The sequence below is a fragment of the Chaetodon auriga genome, chromosome 21 (genome assembly GCF_051107435.1).
Source record: "Chaetodon auriga isolate fChaAug3 chromosome 21, fChaAug3.hap1, whole genome shotgun sequence".
Taxonomy (NCBI): Eukaryota; Metazoa; Chordata; class Actinopteri; order Chaetodontiformes; family Chaetodontidae; genus Chaetodon; species Chaetodon auriga.
The window spans coordinates 4,515,281-4,539,955 of NC_135094.1; the positions used below are offsets into that span (position 1 = coordinate 4,515,281).

Consider the following 24,675-nt stretch of genomic DNA (forward strand, 5'->3'; position numbering starts at 1 on the left):
GTTAAAAAAACTGACAAGGTGACAGACGAACCATCACTTTTCCTCACAGCAGGTTTGTAACAGTGTTCCTGTTCTCACAGGTAGGATTTCCACAGTGATCCATCCACTTCTAGACACTGAACACACACGTGTGCGGGGGCCTGCAAATCCCTCTTCTTCTTTTTTTTAATAAAGAAAGTTCATGGCAGACATAAAGCGATCGATGGCTGCGACCCAATACAGGTGGCCACTCTCAATGGATAGATTGTGCAGAGCCAATCGACATCTCTCTGACCCTCGGGGTCCTCACGTCAATGTATAGATCATGACGACGATGGATTTCATCGGCACAGGTGCTGCAGCAACTGTCCAGTCAATCATTCTGCTGCTGAGGTACGACATGTCCAAACGTCTGCCGTGCTGCCAAAAAAGAAATGAAGACAATGAATCCACAGAGCAGAGATGTGTGGTTATTACAGCCTTTAATATGATATACAGTGTTTCCCTCTCTCCTCTCAACAACGTACACATGCAGGGAGGGAAATCAGCACCAGCCAAAGCATAAAATATGAAAAAGGTTGGTAGGTTTCAAACACAAAACCATGATCTACTTCTGAGTGGCTGTTTTTATATCGTATTGCTTGTGATCCTGTGTGTGATTACTGAGTGTGCGCCTTGAGGATGTTGCTCTGATTTAAGGTCTGGGGACATAATTCTTCAAGGCCGTCTGTCGAATGAAGCCATGTTTACTACAGATGTGTGTTTTGTATATTAATGTCATGTAGGGATTATAATCCACTTTGAGGATTGCAGGAATGTTCTTGCCACATTGTATCATATCAAAGGGATGTCAAGTTGTCCTCAGAGGACGTAGTTATGTAGTTATGTATATTTTGTTAGACAATATATATTGTTTTACTTAATAGTTCTTCAGGGAAAGTAAGGAGGACCCACAAAGAAAACCAAGCCCAGGGCCTGCTGCCTGGAGTCTGCATCAGCAGGGCTCTGCAGGAGACTGTCTGTCCCCTCCTCCTGTCTTTGCTTTTTTCAGAATTTTAATAAGTGTTTCAATAAGGACAGATGACCCACACTGACTGTTGTGCACTTTATCACAGCCCCTGTGTCTCATTTCATGGCCCATGAATATAAGAGAGGTGTGGAGTCATGAGCCTAATTTGCAGCGTGTTTTATCCCCCAAAACATTGTTACGCAACGCTTTAATTCGAGTCTGATGGTGGTTTGAGGCTATTACACACATGCGTACTCACAGACACACACATACACGCACACACCTCCTCATGTTGGGGGGTTTCGTCCCCCAGCGCGTTAAAAGGCGCAGGGGGTGATAAAAGCTCAGGCGCACTTAGCGCTGAACGGTGGCCGCGCAAGAGAAGGAGCGCACCTCTCTGGACCGGGAGCGCACGGCGCAGGGGCGGATCTAATTTAACACCGGCATCTGCTCTCTGAGTCCTCACTCATTGCCCAAGTCGCCGTCATCGACTGGATAGCCGAGCGTTTACAAATTTCTGCCTTCTTTATTAAAAGCTACCAAATGCGCGCACGGTGCAGCAGAGGGCTAACCCCTGCCCCTTCGCTCGTCCAGATGGGCTGACCGAGCGAACAGCACCAAGACCGCATGGTCGGTGCAAACTTCGGGCCGGTCCAAACTTCGCGACTCAGCCCGGTATGATCGCTTGCAACGTGAGCCTGAGTTGTACGCACTGTCCCGGGGGAGGAGCCGGCGGCACGGCGGCGACGGACGCATACGAGGAGGTATCCGGGTCTCTCCCTCCTCCGAACCTGAGCCCGAAGGGGCACCTGGTGGTGGCGGTGTGCCTCGGTTTCATCGGCACCCTCGGCTTCCTGAGTAACTTCTTGGTGCTCGCGCTGTTCTGCAGGTACCGGGCTCTGCGCACGCCCATGAACCTCCTGCTGGTGAGCATCTCCGCGAGCGACCTGCTGGTCAGCGTGCTGGGCACCCCGTTCAGCTTCGCGGCCAGCACCCAGGGGCGGTGGCTGATCGGACGCGCAGGGTGCGTTTGGTACGGGTTCGTTAACGCATGTTTAGGTAAGCAGCTGTTTTCATTTTTTGTGGCATGTGCCACTGGAGTTTTAATGACCAAAAGAACACCTTTCGGGTTATTTGAAATAATTAAATCTTTAAATCAATCAATCAATTTCTTCTCGTCTTTTTCTCAAGTCTTGAAAGAGATGAAATATTGGTTTTGCCACTTAATTCTGCTGCCAGTCAGACTGTGTATAATTTTCTCAACATATTATCTCTAAATGTTGTTGTAAGTGTGAAATCCTTGTCCCCAAAATGTCCTTTTTTTCAAATGGACATCATGCACTTTCATCCAAAACCACAACAACCAGCACCAAAAGTCGCACCACTCCTTCAGCTCTTCATCTAAAAGTGTGAATTTAAATATAAAAATGGACAAAATCCAGAGCTTTCAGCGCGCTCCCTGCTTGATCTGCTACTGTAACATATTGAGGCTCCCTAATTTTCTTGATTTAGCATCTTAAAGAGCGTGAAGAAAATACGCTTTCATCGCATGCAGTGAGGGGCAACACAGAACTCACTCAAAACATTTGATTAAAATCCTGTTAACACATCTCATTCTGCAGTTAATTTCAATTAAAATCCTATCAAGTGGTGAAGGTAATGTGCTGTTCACTGCTGATTATGTTCAGCTGTGCTATGAGCTTGGAAGCTGCATTTCCATCAGGGACATAAATAGGCCGAATGTGATAGGATAGGGTAATAAATTCAGATTTAGTCCCAGAGGAAACTTTGGAGGGAAGAAGCAGAAGAGATGAACACTAAAAAAATCATATAACATGGAAAAAGCATTTCTGATCGTATTACATAACAAATTTGCTCGTGTTAGGCTCTTATCTTGATCCTTGGGGATTTTGTTTGGTGTTCAAATTTGTACACATGGGACTGTTGACAGGAGCTCTTCAGCACAGCCCGGATCAAACCTGCGACCTTTCAGTTTCAGGACAATCGCTCTAATCACAGATTAATTAACGTCACCCCTCTGTCCAGAAACCGGGATCCTAATTTTCTAGTCATTAGAGTGAAGACAACCAGAGAAGAGAGACCGTGATTGGGGGGTGCTTGTCAGTGTTTTCATGCTCTTGCTGCATTAAGACGTTTTCTATCTTTGTACTTAAAGGTCTCTGAGCGCAAATGTAAGTGAATCACTCCATAAATGCACTTAACTACAGGTGTTGTTGCTGCTCCTCAGTCTGTTGTTTTCTCTCTGGAGTCTGAACTTGAAACAGTAAGATGTTGCTGTTGTTGCTCTTAAGTCAGTTGTTTTCTCTATGAATTCTGGACTTGCAGTAAGACGTTGCTGCTTGTAAGTCAGTTTTCTTCTCTTTAGAGTCTGGATTTGCCTTAGATGTTGCTCTTGAGTCTGTTGTTTTCCCTCTAGAGTCTTGGCTTGCAGTAAGATTGCTTTTAAATCAGTTGTTTTCTCTCTGGAGTCTGGATGTGTAGTAGGGTGTTGTCGTTGCTCTTAAACCAGTTGTTTTCCCTCTGGAGTCTGGTCTTGCAATCAGGTGTTTTTGCTCTTAAAACGGTTGTTTTCCCTCTGGAGTCTGGACTTGCAATCAGGTGTTGTTGCTCTTAAATCGGTAGTTTTCTCTCTGGAGTCTGGATGTGTAGTAGGGTGTTGTCGTTGCTCTTAAACCAGTTGTTTTCCCTCTGGAGTCTGGTCTTGCAATCAGGTGTTTTTGCTCTTAAAACGGTTGTTTTCCCTCTGGAGTCTCAACTTGCAATCAGGTGTTGTTGCCCTTAAATCGGTTGTTTTCCCTCTGGAGTCTGGACTTGCAATCAAGTGTTGTTGCTCTTAAATCGTTTGTTTTCCCTCTGGAGTCCGGACTTGCAATCAGGTGTTGTTTCTCTTAAATCGGTAGTTTTCTCTCTGGAGTCTGGATGTGTAGTAAGTTGTTGTTGTTGCTCTTAAATCGGTTGTTTTCCCTCTGGAGTCTGGTCTTGCAATCAGGTGTTGTTGCCCTTAAATCGGTTGTTTTTCCTCTGGTGTCTGGGCTTGCAATCAAGTGTTGTTGCTCTTAAATCGGTTGTTTTCCCCCTGGAGTCTGGACTTGAAATCAAGTGCTGTTGCTCTTAAATCGGTTGTTTTCCCTCTGGAGTCCGGACTTGCAATCAGGTGTTGTTTCTCTTAAATCGGTAGTTTTCTCTCTGGAGTCTGGATGTGTAGTAAGTTGTTGTTGTTGCTCTTAAATCGGTTGTTTTCCCTCTGGAGTCTGGTCTTGCAATCAGGTGTTACTGCTCTTAAATCACTTGTTTTTCCTCTGGAGACTGGGCTTGCAATCAAGTGTTGTTGCTCTTAAATCGGTTGTTTTCCCTCTGGAGTCTGGACTTGAAATCAAGTGCTGTTGCTCTTAAATCGGCAGTTTTCTCTCTGGAGTCTGGATGTGTAGTTCAAAATCACGCCCAAGTCATCGGGGAGGTGGGTGAAGCTGCTGTCAATCAAACTGACAGAAGGGTTGTGTGTGATAATGCAGACTTGTGTAACGTGGTCGTCCTCCCTTGAGGAAACGTCAAATCGGCAGGGGTAACGTTGCCTCAGCTCGACAAACTTTTCCGGTCTTTCGTTGTCCCACTTGACAGCTCTTCGCCATGTTTGACATGACTGCGATACAGAGAGAGCACCTGATTGGTCAAAACTCATCAGGAACATTGTGGGAGATGTCAAGACAAGAAAATTCTGATTTCATCGGGGTGTCTCAGGGCGTCCGATGCTGCATGACAGGTCGTTTAGCATGTCACACTCCACGTTATAGACGCCGATTGTCGTTCACCATTGGCCGTGACATTGGTAATTCATCAGCCACGAAAAAGTCGTCTCAAAGTTGGGCTACATTTGTGTAGTCTGATCTCAGCGTTAAACCCACTGTTTTCTCTAAGGAGTCTGGACTTGGAGTAAGATGTTGTTGTTGCTGCTCTTAAATCAGTAGTTTTCTCTCTTGAGTCAGGACGTGTAGTAAAGTGTTGTTGGTCTTGAATCGTTTGTTTTCTCTCTGGAGTCTTGACTTGCAGTAAGAAGTTGTTGGTCTTGAATCATTTGTTTTCTCTCTGGAGTCTGGACTTCCACCAAGACATAGTTGCTCTTAAATCAGCATCAACTTGCAGACAATTTCACCAGGTGTCTGTTTTTTTATCTTTTTTCCATCAAATCAAAGGATTCTGACTAAATCCCTCAATAACCCCACTATACAGCCACAGGGTGAGCAGCTTCCACTACAATCCCGCTTTCTACAAGCCCATCTTTTGAAAAACTGACATTCACTCTGTAATGAGACATGCAAAATTTATAGCTGATTTGCAGTTTATCAATAACCTGAAAACTTTTGTCATGAATTTTGCACAAGGTTTTCAGCGCTGCCTGTTAGAAGCGGCCAGAATAAACAAGAAACAAGCAACCGCAGAGAGGATCACAGGCTGGCTGATGAAAAAACACCTGAATGAGATGCTTTAGAGATTTAATTGTGGACTGGGTTGGTCATCGGCTTTCTGAAACTCTGGAGTGCAGAGATGGGCACCCTATCATCAAAGATTTATGTGAGTTGTGAATGATTGATGACAGTTTGGTCAGAATTGATCAGATGGTGGAAAAACAAGAAGAAATACAGCCCAGGTGGAAAATGTCCAGAAATAAGTTACAGGCTGAAGGTATTTCACATTGTCTTCTGTCTTCTGATGGAAAGCTTATAAGCAATGATGGAAACAGTGTACAGGTGTGACTGTTACTCCAGGCGAAGTAATGGTAATTATTAGAGTTGAAATGATCAATCGGTTAATTGATTTGTCTGTGGCTCTGCTCAGTCAGCCTGTGCAGGGATACTGGATCACTTACAAGCCTCATACAGCAGAAACAGATCTGCTCAGGCTGGCAGGACCGACACGAAAACAAAACGCCGACCTCTCGTTTCACCTTCCGCCTGCAAGATGGAATCCAGTTCGTTTGTTAATTCCCTAATGAGACGTTGTCCACCCCGCTGCAATTACCCAGGCTACATCTGAGCTACTGGACCGTGCACTCAGGGGCTGTTAGGACGCTCGTAATCAAGCCCCATCAGGTCACTCATGCTGGAATAAGAGGGGTCTTTCTTTTCTCCATTTCTCTTTCAGGTGCAGGATGTGTGAAAGGAAAAGTTGGGTAATGTCTGAAAGAGAGACAGAGCTATTAGCTGTCACTGGCATGAGGAGACGCAGGAAGCACTGACTGGTTACGAGGAAAAATCAGGTGATGCAGGCAGCTGCTCGGTAATTACTTCGAGTCAGTTTTCAAGCAGGAAAAGCAGAACTTTCCCGACATCCTGCTTCTCCGCTTGCTTTTCTGTGAGCTGCATCATTTAAACTGATCATCTTTGGGCTTTAGATCATTGATCAGTTTGAAGACGTCTCATGAGAAATTCTTTTTTCATGAATCTCTCGACTAAACGATTAATTATTCAGGGTAGTAATCTGCATGCTAATTGGTAATGAAAATAATCATTCCTCACAGCTCTCCCTTTGTAAAATACTTCCTCTCATGCCATCACACCGTTGTTACAGCAATACCTTCCCTGCATTTTGTCAGCTGAGTAGAAACCTCATCTTTCCCTGATCAGCTCGGCCACAAACTGTTGCGCCTGCTGCCGTCTGACCCGCGGTACCACAGACCGCCGAACTCCTGAGCCCTGGAGCTCATTACTGTCACTTTACTCACACCACACTGGAACACCTGTATCTGCTTATTTTATACCTGCAGCATACACAAATACTGATTTTATTACCGTTGTTGCTGTCAAACCGTCACAGTATATATATTTATGGATGTTAGCTGTGGTGAAGTGGTGAACGTCGCTCCATCCTCGCTTGTGAATGACTGAGCCTTCCCAGGATGCCCCTGTCATACCCAATCATGATACTCTCACCTGTTACCAATGAACCCATTTACCTGTGGAATGTTCCAAACAGGTGTTTCTGGAGCGTTCCACATCTTTCCCAGTCTTTAGTTGCTCCTGTCCCAACTTGTTTAAAACTTGTTACTGCATCAAACTCAAGCATATATTTACAAAAAAATCAGTGAAGCTGATGAGGAGAAAGATTTAATATATTGCTTTATACGGTTTTTAATTGAGTATATGTCAAAAATGTTTGCAGCATCCAAACTTTCTTGGGATCAGGGTTATATAAGCATTATTGAAGGGAGCCTGAGAACAACTTCAGTGTGGTTGTTGTGCACATGGCAAATAAAGGAGCTGAACTTCTACAGAGCACGTCACTGGGAAAATCAGGTTTCAGTAATCCTCTACTTTCATCAGATTATAGCAAAAAGAAAAAGAAGAAGAGAGGGAAACAAAGAGGGAGAAAGTAAGAGAGAAAGAGGGACACAAAGGAAACGAGTGGGACAAGATGGAGGGACAAAGGGCGCTAAAGCAGGAGACAATGAAAGATGATTGGCTCCTGCGCTTACTCTGGCCTTGGACATCGGGCCATTCATTTCGCCATAAATCTATTCCGCACCACTCCAGAGCGAGGTGAAGAGGAATCAGGCCTCAGGTGGAAAACCATTAAAATGCATGGTGGAGAATCAAAGTGGACCATGTTTGAATCAAAGCCAGCGTTCGGGGCTGATACGCTCCCCCGAATCCCCACCAGGCTCAGAGGAGAGACTGTGCAATCATTACAGGAAATGAATGGAAAATCGGTCCCTGTTAGGAGAAGTTGCCCCGTTTCTGAGGTAACGGGCCACTAAAAGACAGGAGGGATTTATTTATCCACGACCGGTCTATAACCGATTTGCAATTTGTACACAGTTTTTGTTTTCTTGCCCTTGTAATAATCCTGCACGCGATTGATTTTGTGTCTTTGGTCCTCACAACAGTTAGTTTAAAACAAAGCAACAGTAGATTAGTCATAACGCAGTCTGTCTGCTGGTTATATCTAACTACACAAACAGGTGAAAACAATGACAAGACAATAATTACGTGATCACAAGATCTTTTTTTTTTTTCCATTAAAAATGGATCAGGACTGTGCACAGCAGCTGTTTTTCAATCCAGAAACAGCCCTAATTAACAGCTCCAAACCGCAGAAAAATGACCAAGTCATCAACTCGCTGCTGAACACAGATGAGAACAGCATGTAAAGAGTCTGATATCTCAGATAAGATAAACTTTTATTAATCCCCGGTGGGAGATTCAGCTGTCACAGCAGCAGCAATGAGATTGAAACACAGGTAGAGGAGTATAGAACAAACCAAGATAATACGAATCAACCTCTATCAGTAGATAGAACTGTGCACATGCTAATATGGATGAATACATTAGTGAATATGAGTCCATGTGCAAGTGGCCATAGTCCATACAAGATCTAATTAACAGGGTCAGGTTACCTCAGGAGTCCCTGGAGACCAAAAAGAACTGAGTTAGTCATCAGGTGAGCAGAAAGTCAACTCTGAGCCTGCTGGATGTGTAAGAGCTCTTTGCTAGCATGTTAGCCATTTCAGGTTTGTGCGATGATGTTGAATACAATAGGTCAACAGGTCTGAGAAGTGAAGCCAATGCAGACGTGCCTTAAACCTGCAGTCTCTCTAATGGCCAGCAGGGGGCTGTAAAAAGAAGCCTGATTGTATGTAAGCTTATGAGATAATGAGCCTAGTTGATTTGGTTTCCTGATGAGTTTATGGTCTCAATCGCCAGGTCAAGTCTTCTTCAACACAGCGTGATGTTCATTTTGTGAATTATGCTCCCATTTAGGAAAAAAATAGACGATAAACTGTGGCGTGGCTACTTTGGGATTGACAGGTCGTTACTACAACGTATCCTCAGGTTCTCAGTCATATCCAGTCAGGACTGAGGTGGAGCAGTGCGTGTCCTCCGCAGCTCCACCCTCTTGTCCAAATATGGTCACTTCCTGTACCAAAAACAAGGTGGTGACAGCTGCAATGCAAAACTGGAGGCTCAAAACGGTAGTCCACAAACAGTGGGTGAGGTCACGTCCACTGTCAGATGAACTTGTATTCAACCGAAAAAATCTCATTTAATCCTTTTATTATTTAAAATGGTACGTTCATGAGGTATGTGTTCGACCTGTGAATCCTGCGTGCTTTAACTACCCAGAGTGCACCAGTAATGAACAGAGAGAGCTCTTATGCCCTCTCCGTCTGCTTGTAAACACACACACACACACACACACACACACATTACATTTATACTGATATCCAGCGTGCACACACAAACACAAAATAATGTCCATTATTCTCAAGACTCTCACTCTTTGCTCTCTACATGGCGCCCACAGCTCCCCGTCCTCACCGAACACGCAGCGATGTCAGCCAATCAGAAACAGTCATTAAGCGTCGAAGTGGCGTGATTGTCTCTAATCAAAGTGTCTGTCCCTGGGAGACTCAGTGTAACAGAGGTAAAGTGCCCCTGGACCAGCACTTTAGCCCGTATGCGCTGATTAGCTCTGATTTAAGACTCACTCACTTCAGCAACAATTTACTGCAACGGGACACATTCATCGATTAAGCAATTAACAATTAGAAAAAGACGGTGTGTGGCTGTGCTGCCGTCTGCCTCCCCTCCACTGCAAATCAGTGTTTCTGTGCGTGTTTCAATTACACTCACAACACTTTTACGATATTTTAAGTAAAATTGAATGTTGTGATTGTTTCACACGTCGTAAAAGCGACAGCAGAAAATCAATTGGCAACTGTACAGCTAATCGATTCCTCATTGAAGTCATTTTTCAAGCAGTAATCGAATATTTGATGACAACTTATTGCTTTTCTTCATCTTACATGATGATGAATTGATTTTCTGGTGTTTTTCAGACCAACGGAGTAATCAATTAATCGAGAAAATTATCATTGAAAAAATGCCAAAAACTACAAATACGTTTTGGTGCCAATTGCAATGAATGACGGCACAATAAGGGCACTATTAGCGCAAAGTGAAGGAAAGAGGCAAATGTGGGCAAAAAGATTCAGATTTGTTTGTCTGCTGCAAATTCAAGCGCACACACATCTGCATGAGCTCAAGTGCTGTGCTTAGTTTGAGTTGCGGGGCTCCATAAATGCACAGAGACGAGCAGAATGAAGAGGGCCTGCGGGGAAATATGAGATGTTCCTCTTCAGGTTGTAAATCTGATCGCTGATGAACGCCACTGTTGTCCATCGACTGTTTGTGAAAAACAACATCTGTGGTCAAAACGAGCAGAAAATTGAGTTCACCCTGGATCTGAACTCAGCTCTGTCTTGCAGCACAAGAGATCACAGATGCTCCAGTTTGGAGAAAAGCTGCACATTTGTGTTGCTAAAAGCCAAAATACTGTTAAGATTTTCTTCATATTGTATTTCATATTTAAGCTCCTTCGCCCCTTTTTTACCACGGCATTTTGCTGCACACCTTCAGTTCAATTCAGTTTCAATTGAAAGGGCTTTATTGGCATGAAAGTTTCAAGGATGTTGCTAAAGTGTCAAAATACAGCAGTATTATGAGCATCAACGCAGCCCAACCTACTGGCCCCCTTGTTCTGTGCCTCCTCTTCTTCAGGCATCGTCTCCCTCATTTCCCTCGCCGTTCTGTCCTACGAGCGTTACTGCACCATGATGGCGCCCACCATAGCCGACGGCAGAGAGTACCGCCCGGCGCTGGGAGGGATCTGCTTCTCCTGGCTCTACTCTGTGGCCTGGACTGTACCTCCGTTGCTGGGCTGGAGCAGATACGGGCCCGAGGGGCCCGGCACCACCTGCTCGGTGGACTGGAGGACCCAGACGCCAAACAATATCTCCTACATCATCTGCCTGTTCACCTTCTGCCTGGTCCTGCCGTTCTGCGTCATCCTCTACTCGTACGGAAAGCTGCTGCACACCATCAGACAGGTGAGATTCTGCTAAAGTAAATGTTATATGAGAGAAAACGCGACGCCGTCTCTGTTATGAGTTGAAAAAGCGTCTATGAGTCAGAAAAAGATTGATTTGAGATACCAGATAGGCAGTGTATTTATTAGTGCTTAAAATGCACACCAGCAGTGCGCTCCCTTATCTGTGACCTGAACTGATCCACTATCAGAAGCCTCCAGCCTGTCTGAATGTTCAATCATGCGAAGTTGAGAAAAGGGGAAAGAATATGAGTTCATACTTTTCAAAGACCTGAGTTTGAAAGCTGAGAAATGAAGCCACGCTTCACCGGCCGATGTCAACAATCTCCAATCAGGTTTGACATCTCGACAGAGTAGTTTATTAAAGCTGCCAACACCGACTTACATCTTTTGTCTTTGCTGTTTTACACTGTTGCTGACTCACAGAGACGCGTAGGCCAAACAGCCACTGTGAGTTTTTGTCAGTGTCTGAAACCATGTCCAATCTGCCAAAGGTAATTTAGACCTTGAAGCAAGAACAGTGGACACAAGAGAGGTTAAGATATGATCCAGTACCTGGACTACAGCCAGAATTTGAATCCTGATATTGCTGTTAAACCGGTAAACTTTACGTCTGCTCCTGCCATCCAGCCGTGAAAGAAGGTTCTGGGCTTTGTGTTTGGAAAACGAGGGGCTTTTTAAAACTTAATGGTGGCACGTGCATTATGCAAACACCAGGCATGAAGCATGTTTGGCAGATACGTGGAATACTTTTGAAGACGCAGTTTGTGTGTGAGTAATAATTTCCTTATAAATGATGGATGTTTGAGTTCAGGTTTGATTTCTGTCTGTCTGTTTCTCCCTTCACCTGACTCATAAATTGATGAGTTCAAGCTCTGGATTTTGTTTGAAAAAGGTTTGTTATAGCCCAGCATGCTTCAGAAGGCTGCACAGAAAAACTGCAATGAGCAACATTAACACAAAAATGTAATTGAGATAAACTACGTAAAAGCGTTGCGAATGGAATATTTGAGACAAGAAAAACAGTTATGAACTGCATTAGCATAACACAAAAATGTAATTGAGATAAACTACATAAAAGCTTCACAAATGGAATATTTGACACAAGGAAAACAGTAATGAGCAGCATTAGTACAACACACAAAAGTGTAAGTGAGATGAACTACATAAAAGCTTCGCAAATGGACTTTTTAACACAGTAAAACAGGAATGAGCAGTGTTAGCAAAATAAGTGTACAGAGGTGGAACAGCACACACATGAAAACACACACACACACACATATATATACATGTATGCAGAAAAGTGCAACATATAGTACATCTATGGAACTATGTGCACATAGACGGTGTTTCATTTAAAGGAAGGATGTGAGAGGGCATCCATTTGATTTGTGATATACTGTCTTCCAGTGTCACCTGGAGACGTAAAGCTGAGTATCATCTGCATAGAAATGGTCATCGAGTTTGAACAAGGCTCAACATGTAAATAAAGAAAAGAACGGGGCCGAGCACAGATCCCTGTGGCACACCATAACCGACCTTCTTGTGGTCTGATGAACAGTTGCTGTCTAAGACGAAGCGAGATCTGTCAATTAAATGTGACAGAGCAGTGTCAGTGAGACCAATATAATTTTCTCAGCGATGTAACAGAACGTGGTGATCAATCCTATCGAGAGCTGCGCTGAGGTGTCGAAGCACCAATATTAGAATTGAGCCAGAGTCTGAAGCCAGCACTAAATCATTCACCGCTTTTGTGGTAAATGATTTACTGCTGTATCTGTGCGTGGAATTTTATGGAAGCTGGATTGATGAGGTTCATACAGGTTGTTGGATGAAAGGTGATCTATGAGTTTCTGAGCCCCTGCTTTTTCAATGAGTTTGAGAAGAATGACAGCGTTGTGATTGATCTGCGGTTTTTGATCAGATCAGGGTCCAGGTGATGTTGCTTTACAGACAGGGTCCTGATAGCCCCTGTTTTAAAAGAAGCAGGCACAATTCCACTAACAGAGTGGTGAAGTCAGTTGCAGTAAGTGAGATTTTACATATTGGAGGCAGTTTACAATTGATTTTACTTACAGTGCTAAAAAGAAATCATTGAGGTCATCCACGTCAATGGCAGGTTAATAGACGAACTGCAGTGGGTCTATTGATGGGCTGAACAGGGGGCAGAGGCAGATGAGGTCCAGCCTCTCTATGATCTTCATCAGGTGTTATTGTCAGTGCCACTAGCCTGCAGCTGTTGAGGTCCTTGGGGTGCAGAGTCTTTGGCACTGGTACAACACAGGATGTTTCCACCACTGTAATTCTCTCCCCAGCTTCTGCTCAACTGGTCTGCACAGGACTCGGAGAAGATCTAGACCTGCAGCCTTTCTGGCCTTCATCCACCTGAGTTCTATCCTCACCCGGTCTGTAGTGAAGGACAGACTGGGGCGGCTGGGGTGTGTGCTGGAGGTTGTGGGGGGAGGGTAGGGCATTGAAGAGGAAATGCAGTGGATGTACAGCGGCTGCAGATGATGGGGAGGGCTGGACAGGGGGAGGCGCAGATGAGTGATTGAAGAAAAGGTTCAGATCATTCACCCACTTTCGGTTCCCCACAGGCTGGGAGTTGGGTTCCTTGTTGGCAGAGATGGTTTTAAGGCCCCTTCAAACTCCAGCTGCTCCTCCATCTTCCTCCTGTAGCTGTTTTTTCCTCTCTGATCCTCCTCCTCAGCTCCCTCTGTGCATTCTTCAGCTCCTCTTTATTTCCTGACCTGAAGCCTCTTTTATCCTTGAAGCGGAAGCCTTTATGTTGGGAGTAAACCAGGGTTTGTTGTTGGGAGAAACACCGTACAGTCCTGATGGGCACGGCACTCTCCACACAGACACTGATGTAGTCCGTTATACACTGTGTGAGACTGTCAGCGTCCTCATGAACATCACAAAGTACTTCCCACACAGTTGTATCAGAGCAGTCCTTCAGAGCCTCCTCAGCTTCGAGTGACAGCTGGCTGCTTGTGTACGAGAGGTTTGTGCTCAGGCAGGACGTGCTGCAGGTTGTGATCAGATCGTCCCACAGGAGGAGGAGGTGATGAGTCCTCCACACATATGTGGTTCAGCAACAAATTCAAAATCGTTTTGGAGAAAAACTACAACAGTATTCTTCGCTGCCATGCAAGGAAATGGAAATTTGAAATATTTATTCTTATTTTGGCACCAAAATTATTTCAAATGTGAATAATGCATTTGATGTCTGAATTATACTGTTTTTAATCAATGCTTATTGACGGAAAAAGAGTCCAAACTTTTGAACCATCATGTATGCAACGCTACAAAAACCGTGGCGCTGCTTGGACTCTTTCAGAGATTCCTCAAAGGACAACGCCTTCCCATTTGCTATAAATGGCTCCTTTGCATATCTTTAACACAGGTGTTTTGATGGCAGGGTGCTGCCAATGTTATTATTGATATTTTTGCCATTTCTGCTTCATTTGTGATAGTGACAGCTGGAGAGAGACAGGAAAGGCAGGGAGACAGAGAGGGGAAGACATGCAGCAAAGGGCCTGCAGTTAGGACTCGATGCATGGTGCACGCTCTACCAGGTGAGCTGCCGGGCGCCTCAAGGATGCTGCTCATGTAATATAAAGTTTTTGTACTTTATGATAGCAGCAGGCTCTCTCTGAAATACCAAATGTTTTGGGGATTGCAGCGAAACAAAGTTGAGAAACCGTGGTAGGAGTAGGTCAGAGGAGGGTTGAGAGTGGTACCCTCTGGTGGGAGCGGAGAGAATTTCAAAGTTAGAAAGCTGAAAATAGTCATTAAGCGATGGGAGTCGAGAGCAGCGCAAAGGTTTCGTCTACAGGCTGGTGTTAATGACAGGATTACAGGCGACAGTCTTCATTACATTCTGCTGAGGCACGTCATTAAACCTCAAGGCTACAGACCTTCACACCCACTGTCAGCTAATCACAGGAGACGAAAACTCGTCATTTATCTTTTTTTTTTTTTTTTGGTCTGGACATGTGTGTCTGCGTGGTGTACCAAGGCAGCAGCTACCAACACCAGGAGCTTTCACATTCGTCTCTGGTTGTGGGGGTTTAATAACCCAAGCAGGAGTTAATATTCTACAATTAGACAAATTATACACAGTGAGTTTTGAAAGTTGATTATGATACTTTTCAGACTCAGGACAAGTTTAACTGCTTCAGGGCAAAAGAAAAGGGTTTGGGAAAGCATTTATGCATCATGTTGGGAGACAAAACTTACATAATTTAGCAGTTGATAGATGGCTGTATGTCTGTGTGTGTGTGTAAGACTGTAGGTGGCAGATGTCCTTGTTCATCTGCAAGTGTGGCTGCTTGTTTTTTGCCTTTATCCTGATGCTAAATTATTTCTTTTATGCTAATCGATTTGGCAGCTACATACATACAGAGTGTATCTAAGTAACTTTGTGTGGGATGGTTAAATGTGTTTGTTCGCGGCCATGAACCACACTCTGTTCGTGTCTGTGAGCCCTGGATGTTGATGTGTTGACGCCGTTTGCACAAGAATTTCATTTGCCACACCATTTGCTGGTTCATGTGACATGCCTCTGTGGGTTTCTGCAACGCCTGCAGGCGCACTGAACTTTCTTTTGTGTTGCTTTTTGAAGCAGGGTCTTGATTAAAGTGTGTATATATTAAAATTGCATGAACATAATGAAATAGAAAGTGTGAGATTGATTAAAATATTCTAAATATTGCAAAATAATGCTCACTGGAGGAAGTGGAAAAACTTTTGCACGGATGGTTGTTGCAGTTTTTCCTTTTAACCTCCCATTAATGCACCTGTTACCATTTATATGAACACAATTCCTGGAAATTCATTTTATATCCAATTAATTTGTATTCATAATTAAGTTTTGATGACAATTGTATTTTTCTTTTGAGTGCCTGGAAAAACTACATTTTATTTTTACATTGACTGCTTCGCTTTCTTATGCATGCAATGATTTCCCATTAGTGCCTGAGGACTGAAATGAATTTGGGAAGTTTTCCCTCACTGGGAGAGGGACGTTTGTCTCCATCGCAGCCTGAATTAGACCTATGGATTGATGAGATGGGTACATTTCTTTATTTGATGAACTCACATCTGCTGGAAGTCATCATTAAACGCCTTTAGATAGAGGAGAAGAGGACCAGAGGGAGAAAGTGACTCTTCAGACACAGTTATTTAGCCGATGATGCGTTCTGAATTAATTACACTGAGAAACTGAGGAAAACAGAGCCAGATGTAGTGAGAAGTCTCCCAGCATCTTGCTTCCTGTCAGTGTCAGATTAAGACGGTGGCATGTATGTTGATGGATCCTCGTAGGCGTAGAGAAGAAGAGATGGAGAAATAAACAGAGCGACGGGATGGTTGAGAGAGAAGTGGATCGTGGAAGAGTTATGGCTGTGATTTCTTTGGTTTATCACTTTTCCCCGTCAGTTTTTTACTGCAGAGCTCGATGTGGTCGACACTAAGTCACAGCAGCCTATCATTTTTCAAAATTATTCAAGGTTAATGTTCCTGCAGGTGCATGTGTGTTTGTGGATTTGATGGACAGGATAACACTCACTCAGTCCTCCACCACACTGACCTAAAGATAATTGTTTTCTTTAAAAGTTGTGTTTAGTTTTTTCAGATTTCCCTGAAAACATCTTAATAAAGTCGTGACCTAAAAGTTTTATTTACAGCATCTATTGGCAGAATTTGGCAGGATTGGAATGTGATATTCATAATTATGCTTTCATTCGTGTGTAATCACCTGAAAATAAGAATTTAGCAACTTTAGCAAAGGAAAAGTTCAATTATAAAGTATTATTGAAAGGACTTGGCCATTAACCTGTGGATAAAAATCTTTTTGGGTAACGTGTCCTTGTATCCTTGCTTGGGTTTTGCACTTTAAGTTATTGGCGTCTGATCAGCACCGTTTCCAGACACAGCAGGCAGTTAGACCGTTAGACAAAGTTTGCAACTGGCCGGTAAACACAGTGGAGCATAAGCTGCCTTTTGACCACATTAAATAAACTGCTGAGCTGCTGAGAATCAACAAATTAAACCAGTGTGCACTTTTGGTGTCACATACTAACAACACTGAGGGAAGGTTTGGAAAGCTGTTTGTGATTTTCTTGGTTGATAAAGTCAGAGAGCCCGAAGGCAGACAGATAGCTGCCTTTGTCTTGCGTATTCCTTTATTGTCACATACAGTCAGAAATAGACCAATGTAGTGAAATCCCTGAGGAGAAGTGTGCAGCCGGCGTGCAGCTCCTGGGAACCAGCTCCAGCTCTAAGCCGGTGCCTCGGTCAAGGACGCTGACACCGCTCGGAGCTGCACGCAGCAGATTCCACAACACACAAAACGCAAAGCTATTTGCGATCGACTTCAGGTTATTAAACTCTCGTCCAAATTGCCAAACTGATAAGTGACTCAACTCATTAAAACAACATGCTGCCAGAACCTAAAAACAAGAATAGTACAGATAACAACTTAAGTTAATGAACTGATAACAATCCTAATCATTTTCACAGCTTTGTTGGTTTTATAATCTAATGTTGTGTGAAGATCTTTGGCAAAATTGTTAATTAGCGACAACAACATCCAACTTTCTGTGGAGAAAGACAAGAGAAAGTGCTCAAGGTGATCGAGATTGGCATCGGACGGCGGCTCTGTTTAATTTTGCTCTGCGGCGTCAGAGTCTGCGTGTGTGCTTGGGTTTGCGTGTTTGTGCTGTTGTGTCTCAGCAGCCGAGGTGTAAGGTTACCTGAGGGGAGATAATCCTCTGCTTACACAGCATGCATTTTTCTCACTTGTAAGACGCGCACACACATACACACACAGACACATTCCCAGAGTTTTGGTGAAAGTGATTAAATCTCTTGTGTGTGTGTGTGTGTGTGTGTGTGTGTGTGTGTGTGTGTGAGTGTGTGTGTACAGTATATTGTGTAATGAAACCTGAGACACTGTACGAGACAAAGAAACTGAGGCAGAGGTGAGCTTCCTCCGGCTTTAACGGCCGTCCTCTTGCTGTGAGCTTAATTTGTTTTTATTTGGTATTCAAAATCATTTTATAGCTATTAAAAAAATCATGAAGCACTTTGTTTAAAATATTTCAGCATTAATGGGCAATGTGATGATTCCTCTGTCTGAACGATATGATTTGTTTCCGATTTTCATATCACGGATATTAAGCTAATGGCTGACATTTACGAGAGTGATTAGATCTGCTTGTAATACAGCAGCAGCACTGTTTGCTCTGCTCCATAATAGCTTTTCTATAGCGTCCAATCAAAGGAGTAAATGAACCACATTATTGGCCATTTGAAAAGTGCAAATCCCCAAAATTGATATTTAAACCTTTGGATGAAAAACCCACGTTAGGCGAAAACGTCCCTGGTTAAAAATATGGGAACATTTTTTATTTTTTAACGCAGTTTACAGTCATAAAGGATGTATATTTACCAGTGAAAATTTGTATTAAGTGTTGTTACAGTATGTCTCCATTTTCAAATAAAAGTCAACAAAAGCAGGCGTTTGAATTCCAGCCAACAACCGACTGAACGAAGCCAATCGCTGGCAGATTTTAGTAGCTGTGATTTTAAAAGCCAAACGCCTTGCAGCCATAAACAACAGTATGCACCAAACACCTGAGCAGCCACCTTGCTTACTGATGGATTTGTTGACATAAGAATTCACTGTTTATTTGTCCCGTTACCATCAAAATCAGTTTGATTTGATTTGACTAAAATGACAAAAATTAAAGGTTTTGCCGAAATGAGAGTGACTGAAATATTCAGTCGGATGACTGAAAAACAGCTTTTATTGACTAAAACATTGATTAAGAGTTGTTTTCTTTGACCAAGATAAGACTAAAATGTCATCTAAAACTCTGAATAGGATAAAAACTAAGAAGGACATTTGACACACAAGACCAAATAACAACATAGCCGACAAAATTAACACTGGAACGACACAAGCTGATCAAACTTTGGTGGAAACGGTTACACTAATAACAGTGGGCTGATTGAGAAAAAGGGTTTTCATGAGGTATTATTATAGCAACATTATTTCCAAATGTGTGTGGAGGAATGTGAAACTGCATTTTACCATTGAAACTCATTGAGAGGAAACACTGCAACAGTGCAGCTTTTGGCTAACGTTAGCTTGTGCTAACTGTTTCTAGTTGCCTCCACCATTACAGGTCTGCAGGTTGCACTGTTAGCATTGCTAAAGTCAAGCCACAAGTAAGATTGACAGTCGCTGGTCAGAGCAGTTAGCAGCGGTAACATTGCACCGTTCCATCACTGTTGTTTTAGTTCTTCAGTGAAAAGGGCCAACCTGGCAGCGTGAGCTCAGGGTGAAAAAACCCTGAAGTTACAGACTGATCGCCACAGACGTTTGCAAATCTCCGCCATAGCAGGAGTTTAGCAGGGTCACATGTAAACAGGCAGTGACCTGAGAGCCATACTGTAGGTGGATCTGAAGAATTGTCTTTTTGTCTTGTAGTTAAATACTTTTCCCTCTTCGATAAAAAGCCGTTTACAGATTTGTGTCCAGATTCCTAAATCTCAGCACACTTTCAAATCTGAATACATGTTTGCAGATTCCTGTACACGTTCCCAAATCTGTGTGTGCACATACGGACTGAGATGCACAACTCTCCACACGCATTTGCAAATGATAATGCTACGATAATGATCCCGTAGGTTTTCAGAGCCTTTAGAGCCTTTAAATTCAATTCACAAGCTCCGAACAGTCATTCATTTGTCATTTCATCACTCCGACTGTGCTTTAAAATTTGAGTGATGCACTTGATGAATGTTTTACTCCCAAAATTTGAAGTGTGTATGGATATGGAGCTATGTGCACCACAAGAAAAATACATATTTAGGGTCTGTTTCAGGGCCCCTGTGCAGCTCTGGGGCTCCTCCGTCTGATTGGTCGGTTGAAGGTGTAGACTTAAGATTCAGGCTGGACTTTCAGCCTCTGCAGAAATGTACAAGTGTTGCCTCCTTTGTCCTTCCCTTCAGTATGATGGACAATCAGGCTGTAGACTTTCCACCTATGCAGCTCTTTCTCTCGAAGCAGAGACTGCTTTTCTAATTTGTTTTGTTTAGGACGACTGCACTTGGAGACTGAATAGGAAATTTGCCCTTAACTTGCCCGTACAATTAGTCAACCACAGAAAAAGTTTTACTTTAAAGAACTGATCAAACTGTTTTTTAAATGAAGTGGGGGAAAAAATCAAACATATAAAACAATATGTCTTAAATCATAGCAAGCTTGGTGATGACAATTCGCGCCATATTTAAAGGAATAGTCAACAGGTAATTAGCTTAGCTTAGCATAAAACTGAGCAAAATTCAAAGGTTAAGCAATCTGCGCAACAAAGCAGCTCATAAATGAACACGTTGCATCTTATTTCTTCAAACCAAAGTGTGTAAACATCTTTGCATTAAGCTAATTTAACTTTCACCTGCTTCTCATCTAACTCTTCACAAGGTATTTGTCCTTTTTCCAATTTTCTCTCCAAGTTTTTTGCCCTTTCCCTGACTGCATCGCACACTCGCTGCTCTTTCCAACACCTTTCCTCCTTGTTAACTCTTAGCACTGCATCACTGATGTTTGACAAACCAGCACGGTGATGGAGCATGTCCTTGATCATGTGACAGTGTCTGGTCCATTACTGACCTGAAACTGTCAACATGCTGTAACATATTATTCTTTTTGCCACATCCCCAGCCTGAAATATTCGTATGACATCCTCCACAGCTGACACAGCACCTGTCACTGGGATTGAGAGGGTGCAGGCGGCTCAGAGTAACATGGAGGGGATGACTTAGTTCGGCAAATCATTCTTCTAACTGTTGGAGCTCAAGGATTGAACATGAACTGGATGCAGGTCTTATCTGAAGTCCAGCGAGCTCAACCTGTAATCGCTTCAAGGTTTGGCCGGCATGGTGTCCTCAACTCTCCAACCGTCCATTGGGCTCAGTCAATTAAGGTTACAAACACATGCAAACAAAGAGAAACTGCACTGCAATACTTCAGAGATAGGGTTTAATGTTGTCTGGCCTCTCTCAGAGCTGACACTAGATAAGGCCGTCCAGTCTGGCAACCAATCAAAATGACAAATGACTACCTCCAGCAGTGATGTCTTCTTGTTTGTCCTCTGAATTAGACTTGCAGTTTGTTGATGCATTCCTTCATATCAGCCATCAGTCCTCAGATATGAGAACATCCCTAAAGTTATCTCAAATGAGAGTTTTTGCTGCGCTGTCATTTAACAAAACGTCATTTCTCTAAGCTGTTTTAAAAATAATGGAACATTTACATCAAACCCACCTTTAACAACAGCTTTTAGGCAAATATAGTAAGTTAAGCAAGAAAGGAAACCTAAAAGTCAATGTGAGAGATACGTCGTGATTTGACCTGGGAGACGTTTTCTCAGGGGACTGTCGCCGATGCTCCACGCACAGCTTCATTTTACACTCTGCATGACAAATAGGCTAAATTACACACGATGTTTGGTGGCTGTTTGAGCAGCCAGAAGCAACCTCGGTCAGAGCAGATCTGGCATCAGTAGCGCTGGATGTGTCTCTTCCTGTAACGCAGAGTTTGCCACTGATTCATGAGCCCAAATTATTTAATTAAACAAAGCTGCACGATCTGAATCTTCCTCATTCTCCCTCCCCCTGACTCTCATCGTTTCATTTAGATTTTTAAATCACATTGACCAATTTATGAATATTTAAGAGTTTCTCCATGCGAAATTGATGTTGGCAGAAGAGGCTGTGATTATTTGGGTTTAAATGTCACTTGAAAATGTTCATGAGGACTGAAGTTTGGATTTTTTCCAGCTGTGGCGGCGGCTTGTTGTAGAGGCGACATAGGAGGGAGGGGAAAATTAGTTTGCGCCCTTTTTCTTCAGAGTCATAAATCTGTCAAATGTCAACACACGCTCTGCTCCGCCGAGAATATGTGCCAAGTCTATTTTTGACGGACAGCGCGTCAATCTGCCTGGAGCAGATCGAACCAGACAGGAAGTCACACACAGGAACAGTGTTAAGAATCTGGTACATTTTCAAAATAAAACGCCCTGTGGAGACTCCAGATCGTACATCAACAATTAAGGCATTTAAGAAAAGAAACCTTTCAACTATGAAGCCTGCGTACTCAGGAAAAATAATCAAATCAGCCAAATCTGAGCACGTTGACAAAGTCAGGCAGGCAAAACACTCTGCTTTGTTTTCCTCCTAAAACGTCTCTGTAGGTGTTGAATTCTTCCAGAAGGCCAACAGGACTTAATTTACCCAGAATTCATAGCAGATGAGTCCTTCGTAAAGTTGGACCGGTGTAGCAGATTTATTGTGGAAGTCTGTTGGTTTGATCTCAGCATGTTTAGATTCTCTTCAGTATTTAAAGCGTCGATTCCCTCTACGTCTGTGCTTACACTGCACTTACATCATGCAGCATGACTTTAAATGATGCAAATGTGCTAAACTGTAAACTAATATCTGCCAGAAAACCAACAAAAACAGACTCAAGGTGTAGCCCGCAGCTAACCCGACGGCAGCGCTACACTTCCTGCTTGCAGAGTGTTGCCTCGGGCACCAAATCATCCAGGACCACCGCTGACCACCTGCCACAAACTGTCGGCTCTTGACCTCAACGTCTGACTGACTTCATAATTACTGAAGGGAACAATAACTTTCTGACAACTTTAGAGGAGGCGAACAATTGAGACCCGAACTTAGTGTGCAAGAAAAGGTAAATCGCTCGCTTTCATAAACTGGTACCTGCCGCTAACTTACACATGAGGACTCTCAGCTGTGGAGCGACTATAGAAATAACCACAAAACCTTCACAACTCTGCACAACAGACAGGAAACAGCTGTCACCATGGTTAATGATGGACGTCCCTCCAAACATGAACAGATTATCTGTTTGATGGGGGTGTTTTATAGCTGCAAGACAAACAAACGTTGGAGCGCAGGGACATTTCTGCTGTTTGTTTAAACTTCAGGACGGATTCTGTAATGAGGTCTGAGCCCACCATGAAAACACATCGCAAGGAAAATGAAGTAAAGCCTTCCTTTAGTATTTCCCAAAGTCCACATGGAGCACGTTAAAGAAAGCAAACCAGGTGAGAGAGGGTGAAAATAGCCTGATTTACTAGTTTTTATTGAGGTGTTTTAGATGCTGAATGTGTCGCCCTCCATTCCAGTTGCATGGATTCATTGTCCACTCTGCACTAGTCTGAGACAGACCCAGGCATGGTGAGCCTTGGGAAGAGCCTTCACTTGCTTGGGAAAACTCACCGCCTCTCTTATAGTGGGATTATTTGGAGCTGCATCTTCAAGCAGTTCAGCAGCGGCGTTTAGCTTTGGCAGGCAGTCAGAGAGATGTAAATGTCCGACTGATCTGCCGCGGAGGTGGACAACAAAGAGACACCGGACGCACTTTGATCCTGCAACAATTAAAGCTGGCGATTTTTAGTCTAAAACAAAGTCATGATTTCTGGAGAAAATCGCAAAACATTATGAAAAGTAACCCAAAAAATCAGGATATTACGTAAGTCATTACATGAGTCATTCTGGAGAAAGATTGTTCGTGTTGCCATCCCTCCTTCTTGTCGATGTGATTCCACGCCGCGTGCCAGATTCACCGTCCCTCTCGCTTGTTGATATTCAGCGATATCAACAATCTTTCTCCGGAATGACTCACAGCACCTTCAAGACGAACTGAATTCTTTCCTGTAGTAAACAGGTGAGAGCTGCTCGTCAGCTTATATGTGAAAATGTGTGGTTTTACCCCAAGAGTGGCCTTAATACTCCATCATGTGATCTCTCTGTAGTATGTGGGCCGGCTGTTGTGCAGAACACCCTGAAAACTGCACCAGCGATGTTTTTCTCTTCATTTCTTCTTTTGTTTTCAGTCACATGCTCCAATAAAGTTTTTTCTCTGCCAGGTTCGCAGTGTGAGCTCGGTGGTGACCCGCCGCAGAGAGCAGCGAGTGCTGGTGATGGTTGTCACCATGGTGGTGTGCTACCTGGTCTGCTGGCTGCCTTACGGAGTGGCAGCTCTGCTCGCGACCTTCGGCCCCCGCGACCTTCTGACCCCGGAGGCGAGCATCACGCCGTCGCTGCTGGCCAAGTTCTCCACCGTCATCAACCCTTTCATCTACATATTCATGAACAAACAGGTGAGGCGTTCTCTGTCGCCGTGTTTCTCTCGGCTCATCGGTCTTCCTGCTGATCCGACCGTGTGTTTTCTGCCTGGTTTCGAGCAGCGTCTGAGGATGCCACTGTCAATCAATCACGGTCTGTTAGATGTTCCTCGAAAATGTTATTTTAGTATGAGGTGGACATACGTGTTAAATTTCAGGCATCAGTGCTGATTGGGCAAAGTTGAACTGAATGCCTCCAACTTGCTAATCCTCTTTGACGTATACTCAATTAAAAACAGCACAAAGACAATATATTTAATGCGTTACCTCATCTGCTTCACTGATTGCTGTCAGTATATGCTTCAATAATATATATGTTTCAAACAAGTTGGGACGGGAGCAACTAAAGACTGGGAAAGATGTGGAACGCTCCAAAAACACCTGTTTGGAACGTTTCACAGGTAAACAGGCTCATTGGTAACAGGTGAGAGTATCATGATTGGGTGTGAAAGGGGCATCCTGGAAAGGCTCAGTCGTTCACAAGTGAGGACGGAGCGAGATTCACCACTTTGTGAACACATGATTGGATAAAGGATATGACGACATGGGCTCAGGAACACT

The 24,675-nt window shown here is 43.6% G+C and overlaps 1 protein-coding gene across 1 annotated transcript in view; it reads left to right on the plus strand.

The window, feature by feature from the left end:
- The first annotated feature begins 1,229 nt into the window (after nt 1-1,229).
- tmtopsb (teleost multiple tissue opsin b) overlaps nt 1,230-24,675 on the plus strand; it is a 31,309-nt gene continuing 7,863 nt past the window's right edge. Inside the window, exons 1-3 of the mRNA XM_076760959.1 lie at nt 1,230-2,047; nt 10,564-10,892; nt 23,857-24,090. Coding sequence (XP_076617074.1) covers nt 1,666-2,047; nt 10,564-10,892; nt 23,857-24,090 — 945 coding nt within the window. The 5' untranslated portion in view covers nt 1,230-1,665. The remainder of the gene's footprint in view (nt 2,048-10,563; nt 10,893-23,856; nt 24,091-24,675) is intronic.